The 8,756-nt window shown below is 46.1% G+C and overlaps 1 protein-coding gene across 1 annotated transcript in view; it reads left to right on the top strand.

Moving 5' to 3' along the window:
* Positions 1-8,756, top strand: part of LOC109925934 (nck-associated protein 1-like) — a 63,378-nt gene that overhangs the window by 25,812 nt on the left and 28,810 nt on the right. The window contains exons 11-15 of the mRNA XM_048618993.1: positions 2,475-2,571; positions 2,869-2,978; positions 3,966-4,098; positions 5,739-5,820; positions 7,864-7,922. Of these exons, the coding sequence (XP_048474950.1) occupies positions 2,475-2,571; positions 2,869-2,978; positions 3,966-4,098; positions 5,739-5,820; positions 7,864-7,922 (481 nt within the window). The remainder of the gene's footprint in view (positions 1-2,474; positions 2,572-2,868; positions 2,979-3,965; positions 4,099-5,738; positions 5,821-7,863; positions 7,923-8,756) is intronic.

An 8,756-nucleotide genomic window follows, 5' to 3' on the forward strand; every position in this document is an offset into this window, starting at 1 on the left:
GGCAAGTCCTGTTGCAGCTGTCTCAAACTTCAGTGAGGCCCCATTTGGAGTAGTGTGTGCAGTTCTGGTAGCCACACTATAGAAAGGATGTGGGGGCTTTGGAGAGGGTGCAGAAGAGATTTACCAGGATGTTGCCTGGATTGGAGTGTATTGGCTATAAGGAGAGGTTGGATAAACGCGGATTGTTTTCGCTAGAGAATCAGAGGCTGAGGGGCGACCTGATAGAAGTATATAAATTATGAGAGGTGTGGATAGGGGGGATAGTCGGAATCTTTTTCCTGGGGTGGAAATGTCAAATATCAGGGGGCATCGGTTTAAGGTGAGAGGGGGAAAGTTTAAAGGAGATGTGCAAGGAGTGTTTTTTACAGAGAGGGTGGTAGGTGCCTGAAATATGCTGTCAGGGGGCAGTGGTAGAAGCAGATATGATAGCATTGCTTAAGAAGCATTTATTCAGACACATGAACAGGCAGGGAATAGAGGGATAGAGACGATGTGCAGGCAAATGGGATTAGTTTAGAATAGCATTATGGTTGGCACAGACATGGTGGTCTGAAGGGCCCGTTCCCATGTTGTATTGTTCTATGTTCTGTGATCAAAATCCCATACTGGGTTTGACTGTGAGGTAGATGTCATGGCTGAGAGAGTGGCACCGTGCCTTCCTGATCTGCCAGCTTTATTGCAGCCATTGGTATATGCTAGCAACTCCACTGCTGCCATTATCTTGGAGGTGGGCCGCTTTCGCATCAGGGGTCTTCGAGTGATTGAGTTTCCTGAGGACACGTGCTTCATGATCTGCAGTCTGGATTTAGTCACTTCAAAAGGTCTTACCCAGGATCCTCGCCCATGCTAATCTATGCCACACTGCCCACCCCTCCTTCAATGGCCCCCTCAGCCTCCATGCCAACTCAATTCACTTCCATGCCCATCTGTCCAATATAAACTCAGTACAGAACCATTGTACCCTGTCGCTCATTGGCATAAGTGGAACTTCTGAAAAAAACAATCATCCGTAATTTTCTTAAAATTAATTCTTTGCTCTTTAATTAACTCTGAAAATTAACCATGCACGTGTCAATAAAGCTGGTCTATTGAGTATCAACACCATAAACAATAGGCAACTCTTTATCTTATGGAGATACTAACTCTGTTTTCAAATAGGTAGTTTGACAAAAGGGATCATTGAATAAAATGATTTCATATTGCTGTCAGCCAAGTCAAATTCGGACTTTTCTCCATCTGAATCAATACAGTTCATCCAATTTTGAGATTCCAAGTTCTAACCCAAGTCTGCACTGGTGCTCCCGAGTCACTCTGCGTCAGGTCAGACGTCCTTCGGTGGCAAATTGGGGTCTTTCAATAGGAAAGGCAGTTCTATTCCAACATTAAAAGGCAGCCCTTAGTGTTTCAGAGAGACAGGCAGAGGGACAGCCAGCTTCAGACTGGGAGAGAATAGGAACAGCAAATAGGAGACAGTGATACATTCTTGAAATGAAACAGAGGGGAGTTAGTGCCAGCGAGAGAGAGCAAAATAAATATTGTCACAGAGAGAGAGAAAGAGAGAGAGAGAGAGACCATTGGTGTCAGAGACAGATAATGTCAGGGAGGACAGATAGCGAAGGAGGGACAGAGACATAGTGACAGAGAGAGAGGAAGGGACAAAAACAGATAGTGATTGAGAAAGAGACAGAGAGGGAGAGAGGCAGATAATGATTGAGAATGAAAGGAAGAATGATGGACAGTGCTAGGGAGAGACAGTGTCTGGGAGAGATGGAGTGAGAGAGTGGTAGGGAGATTGCATAAAGGGAGGGAAACAGGGTCAGAGAGAGTGAAAGGGCAATTACATTTGAGTGTGAGAGAGAGTGGAAGACTTTAAATAGACCGCAGTGCCCAGATGACCCATTCAAATCAGATTTGTAGTTGAATTCACAAGAGGAATTTATCCTCTGGATAAAGTGCTCTCATACATGTGAACGCATACAATGCTGGCCACTTTATTGGCCATGAACTTTGTAAGGACAGAGTCCTATGATTAATCAGTACATTGAAAACATGCTTAAATCATCATACACCATTTGACTATGCCATTTGAAGCCAACTAAAGCTTTCAAAGTTACCTAACAAAAGCTTCCTGACCGCTACACCAGACTTTCTGAAATTGACTTAGCTGCATGGTTGTGACATGCTTCAGGAGCCTACCACCTTGCCGTGAATACTGAGATCCATGAAAAATGGGCACTTCAACGGTGTTCCTGACCATCACTTTATGTTGTTGTGATCCCACGTTTCCTGCCACAGTGATGCCAGAGGAACAGTCTGAGCATGGGGGTGGAAGCTGGCGTTCCAATTGACTTGTGTTGCTCAGGAGCATCAGCTTCAACGGTGTCATCAATGAAGTGGGATTGGGGTGGGGGCCGGGGAGATGTGCATGGGAGCGATCAGTGAACAGTGTCCATTGACTTGTGCTGTCTATCTAGCGGGAGCTTGCACAGAGAGAGGCGCCTCTTCCTGAGGACCACAGTGAAGGAACTGAGCATCATCCTTGCTGAGGAACCTGGCCTGCTGGGACCCAAGGTAATATGCCCTCGCTCGGATATTATGTGTTGTCATATGTGGCACTCTTGTCATCATCAATGCAGGGAACACACAAACTGGGCTCAGAGTTTCATCTCTGGGCCAGCATTTATTACCCATCCCTAGTTACCCCTTGAGAAGGCACTGACCTTAGGCCAGTGATGGGGTTGAAAGGCTTGTTTTCTGTTGCCCCCATGCATTGAAATGAAGGTTGTTGTTGGCAGCCAAACTGATTGGGCATTTCAGAAATCTCTCATCTCTCCTCTCTCTCTCTCTCTCTCTCTCTCCTCTGTCCAGATCCTGTTTGTCTTTATGGCCCTGTCGTTTTCCCGCGATGAGATTTCTTGGCTTGTACGTCACGCTGAAAACATCACCAAGACCAAGAGCCCGGAAGACTATGTAGACAGGTGAAGGCAGTAAATCGACACAAAATCAATGGCGGAAGATCTACAGCCTCCTCAATGAGGCAGGGGAGGGGTGGGGGTAGGGGTGGTGTGGGTAGGGGTATGGAGTTCCAAACATTCGCCTCCCTTTGAGTGATGTTGTCCTTCTTCGTCCCAAACTTAACCCCTTTTCCTGTGTCCCCTGTCCTCCTGTTACCCCCTCACCCTGACAGCATGGGTGGGTTGGTGGGGGAGGTCGTATTCTTCCCACATTTCTACTCTTGAGCCTGGTCAGAATTTTCGTACGTTCCTACGATGAAATTGTCTCTCACTCTTGGAGAATGTGGGCCCAGTCTTCTCACAGAATCATCGCATTATGACAGGGCAGAATGAGGCCATTCAGCCCACTGGCTCTACTATCTAGTTCTGTTCTATCTCCTACCCTTTGCCCATATCCCCACACCCCATTTCTATCCCAATAACCATCCAATCCCCCTCTTCAATGCCTCAATTGAAACTGCCTCCACCACGTTTCCAGGTAGTGTGTTCCATGCCCTAATGACTTGCTGGGTGAGAAAGTGTTTCCTCAGATCACCCTTGCTTCTTTTACACAACATTTTCAATCTGTGCCCTTTGATTCTCCATCTCTTTAATGAGCAGGAACAGTTTCTCCCTGTCTATTCTATCCAGCCCGTGCTCATGACTTTGAAATCTCTGTCAGATCTCCCTCTCAGCCTTCTTCTCTCCAAGGAGAACAGTCCCAACTTCTTCAATCCATCCTGGAACCATTCTCGTAAATCGGTTCTGCACTCTCTCCTTCCAATGCCTTCACATCCTCCTTATGGTGTCTACAATTTGACAAAGGACACTCTTAAACTCATTGCTGTGGGATTGCAATGGGAATTTGATGGAAGGGCAGTTTGGCACCTCTGCCTCCAGTGATGAACAGCCACAGTGCCCTGTGGTTAAGGAAAGGGCCTGCTGAGTCCTATTATGTCACTTCTATTCCAGTAACATAGCCGAGTTGCTGTTTGTGATGGAGGAACTGCGAGGTCTGCTCTACAAGTATAAGAAGATTATTCAACGTTACTTTGTCCTGTATTTGGCCCACTTCGATGCTGTCGTTCTCAGTGAAACAATCCAGGTAAATGGAAAACTTGCGTCAAAAGGGAAGGAGTTCTGAAGGATGGTGACTACCCTCAGGATCAATGGGACTGGGCTCAGGTGGGGACGTGATTGGTTAATTACAGTGTGATTACATCTGCAAGAGAGATCCATGTTGGTTCAGTGGTTAGCACTGCTCCCTCACAGCACCAGGGCCCCGCATTCAATTTCACCCTCGGGCAACTGTCTGTATGGAGTTTGCACATTCCCCCCCAGTGTCTGCGTGTGTTTCCTCCGTGTGCTCCGGTTTCCTCCCACAGTCCAAAGATGTCCAGGTTAGGGTGGATTGGCCGTGCTAAATTACCCATAGTGTCCAGGGATGTGCTGGCTAGGTGGATTAACCATGGGAATTATAAGGTAGGATATTCTTCAGAGAGTTAGTGTGGACTTGATGGGCTGAATGGCCTGCTTCCAGACTGTTGGGATTCTATGATTACAATTTCAAAGTAACTCACCCCAAATTCTTCAGGGTTAAAGCAAATTAGGGTTCACCACTGCATTCAAAATCTGGGGGCATGATTCGTAACACTCATTCTCACATGCAAGCATCTGAGAAAGAAAAAATAGCAGGGAAGTTACAAATGTTTTCAAATAAAAGATATCAGAATTATTTCACGTGAATTAGAGAATTCAGTACGTCCTTTCAGTTAGCTATCCCTTTCTCAGAAGCTCTGATGCAGTAGACTTGCAGGCGAAGGTACAGACATTGTACAGAAATAAAACAAAGAACAGTGGATGCTGGAAATCTGAAACACAAACTGAAATTGCTGGAGAAACTCAGCAAGATTGGCAGCATCCGTGGAGAGACAAAGCAGAGTTAATTTTTCAACTTGAAACGCTAACTCTGTTTCTCTCTTCACAGATGCTGCCAGACCTGCTAAGTTTTCCGAGCACTTTCTGTTTTTGTTGCAGTCACTGTAACCTGGGGATTGGTTCACTTTGCACGTGAAATTCTTTCCAGAGGCTTAGACTTAAGAGGGAAATTGATAGCAGAGGCAGGCATTAGGAATCCTGGAGCTGATTACTCTTCTGATGTTACAAGCAGATTGGAGAATGCAGTCAAACGCTGTGTAATTATAGGTGATTCAAATGAGCTAACAGCTTCAGTCATGTGACTGGGGCTTCCAGCTTAGCCACACAGCTAACAGGGACGTTTGCTGCTCTTCATCAAAACCCAATGTGTTTTGTAAGAGATGACTGTGGTGTCATTAGCATGGGGTTTGAATGGGATCCTGAACAGGCAGGCATAGACAGCTGGTCTACTGATGCTTTGTGTTGGCTGAATTGGAACATCTACCTAATACAAGGAGTATGCCACTCCAGGAGATGGTGATGAGTTCATTTTTGTCCTGGAAATTTCTGAAAGCAGCCAGTATGGCAATTCTGTGTTAAATAGCAGCCAATTTGAAATTCTGCATTAGTTCAGTTAGAAGCACAAGAATTTAAACAAGATAACATAGCTTTAAAAACAATTTATGATCTCTCTGGTCTGGGCATGACAAAAATAATTTTAAAAAATGTGCCTTTTATATAACATTCTCCATTTAGTAGTTTCCTATCACAATGAAATATATGGCTCAGAGGATTTGATTGGAAGTATTTTTGCCTCCATCTTTTCAGAACCTCTCTGTTTGTCCCGAGGAAGAGTCTGTGATTATGTCATCCTTTGTGAATAGTTTGACGTCGCTGAATATCAAACAAGGTAGGGTTTCAAAGTTGGGGATAAAGCAGACGACTCCATCATCACTTTACAGATACACAGGAAATGGGTGGTGGGATTGCCATATGAGGAAATATTAGGACAGGTTGGGCCTGTGTCCAGAGGAGTTTAAAAAAATGCGAGGTGATCTTATTGGAACAGAGAAGTCCCAAAGGGCATGGTGGCTCAGTGGTTAGCATTGCTGCCTCACAGCACTAGGGACCCAGGTTCGATTCCACCCTTGGGTGATTGTCTGTGTGGAGTTTGCACATTCTCCCCATGTCTGCGTGGGTTTCCTCTGGGTGCTCCGGTTTCCTCCCACAGTCCAAAGATGTACAGGGTAGGTGGATTGGCTGTGCTAAATTACCCATAGTTCCCACAGATGTTTAAATTAGGTGGGTTAGACATGGGAGATGCAGGGGTAGGGGAATGGGTCTGGGTGGGATGCTCTCTGGAGGGGCAGTGTGGACTTGTTGGGCCAAATGGCCTGTTTCCACACTGCAGGGATTCTATGATTGTGACAGGGCCAAGGCTAAGAGGATGTTTCCCCATGTGGGAGAGACTAGAACAGGGGTGGGCAGTGTTCTTATTCAAAAACAAGGGTCTCCCAATTAAGGCAGAGATGAGGATAAGTTTCTCCTCAGATGTTTGTAATTCTGTCAAACTCTCTTCCTCCAAGAGAGGCATAGTCATTGAGTGTTTTATCATATTCATTCACAGGATGTGAACATGACTGTTATTAACGTCCTTATGGAACTTGGTAACAGGCAATGGAACTCATCACCTGAGCCCTTTCTAAATCAGACCCACTAGGAGCGCATGGGGTCCATTGATGCGCTCGATGCCCTTATAGAGAGATGGGCATTGCAAGGGGCACAGTGCTTTATTTCTATCTCCAACTCCATTTTGATTTAGCCTCTCTCTCCCGACCTCCACCTCACTCTTGATTGTTTATATTAGCCTTAATGGGCTTTGCTTGTAAATATTCAACAGACTATACGAATGATTCACTGGTGGTGGTTAATAATTAAAAACCGAAAAAAAAGGTCATGGGGATTTGGCAGTGGAAACATTGTATGTAACAGCACTTCCAGATACGAGAGAAAAAACTAAAGCAAACCCAGGCATGTCTGTCTTGGGCTGGAACTAGCCATGAACAGCATTTTGGTGTTCAACAATAAATTCTATCCCTTTCCAGTCGGGCTTCCTGAGCTATTATATCAGCATTTATTGCCCAGAGGGCAGTTAAGGGTCAACCACATTGCTGTGGGTCTGGAGTCACACGTAGGACAGACCAGTTAAGGATGGCAGTCTCTTTTCCTAAAGCACATTAGTGAACCAGATGGGTTTTTCCAACAATCAAAAATGGTTACATAATCAATGTTTGGCTAGCTTTTTAGTGAATTCAAATAGCACCATATGCCATGGTGGGATTTGAACCCTTGTCCCCAGGACATGAGATTACCACCACACCATCACCTCCCTAAGCAGCAAGTGATAGATACTTGATTCACAAGGAAGTCAAGGGGGTGCTGGGATAGCCAGAATGCAGAGCTGAAGCAGGCTTGAGGGGCTGAATGGCCTGCTTCTAATTCAGATTGTCATTTTGGATCGCCTGAGTGGTTTTCATTTTAGAAACGGTCACTGTGTGTTCCAATCTTGCTCCTGGGACAGACAGAATCGTTGAATGGATCCAGAACAGGAGGAGGCAAAGACTTTCACCCCCATCTCAAAAAAAACCCACTGTGATAGTGATTTGAAAAGCTGAAACTGACACAGTTCTCATCCCACAGTTAGAAAGTAGAATTAAGTCCAAACGTTCCACGTCGACTGGCATACACATGGTGGGCCAAATGTCTTCTTTCAGTGCTGCAAATTTATTTGATTCGACAAACCGTTCAAGTATTAACCCAACCCTTCAGCCCTTGGAGTTATATGTTCTATTTATTACCACAGTGGGGGGGTGGAAGGTACCTAAAGCCGGATAAGAGACAAGGTTGCTGTAACAAAGATTCTCTCTCTTTCTCCCTGTTCAATGAATTGTAGTTGAAAATGGAGAGGAATTTAATTTCCAAGGATTCCGACTGGATTGGTTTCGGCTTCAGGTAAGGAATTTGTCCGACAGGCAGTGATCAGACGAGAATAGCCCTTCAATAGCATCGCAAAGGGCACAGCGGGCACATTGCTCGGAGCAGGGTCCAGAATAGGGTCTGATGGATTACAAAATAATGTGCTGGATGACAGTCAGTATCAGGAGACAGCTGTTGACTGTATCTTCATTGAAGGGTGCGATTGTATTGAGGTGCTCACTGCTCCAGCAGCTATAAGCTCACTGAGGAAGAATACAGTGTTTTTTTTGTCACAACCTCAGGATGTTGCGAACTCTTTGCAATCAAATGAGGTCCTTTTGAAATATAGTCACCACTGTCAAGTACAAAACACAGCAGTCAAGTAGCGCACAGCAAGCTACCAAAACCAGGAATATCACCATGGCCAGACAACTGGTTTTATAGGTGTTCACTCAGGGGTGAATGTCAGTTCAGGACATGAGGGGACATTGCGGCGCTTTCTCAGCACTGACCCTCCGACAGTGCAGCACTCCCTCAGCACTGGCCCTACAACAGTGCAACAATCCCTCAGCACTGACCCTCCGACAGTGCAGCACACTCTCAGTACTGACCCATGGACAGTGCGGCACTCCCTCAGCACTGACCCTCCAACAATGCGGCGCTCCCTCAGCACTGACCCTCTGACAATGCGGCACTCCCTCAGCACTGACCCTCCGACAGTGCGGCGCTCCCTCAGCACTGACCCTCCGGCAGTGCGGCGCTCCCTCAGTACTGACCCTCCGGCAGTGCGGCGCTCCCTCAGTACTGACCCTCCAGCAGTGCGGCACACTCTCAGTACTGACCCATGGACAGTGCGGCACTCCCTCAGCA

This window comes from Rhincodon typus, chromosome 41 (assembly GCF_021869965.1).
Source record: "Rhincodon typus isolate 14 chromosome 41, sRhiTyp1.1, whole genome shotgun sequence".
NCBI classification, from domain to species: Eukaryota; Metazoa; Chordata; class Chondrichthyes; order Orectolobiformes; family Rhincodontidae; genus Rhincodon; species Rhincodon typus.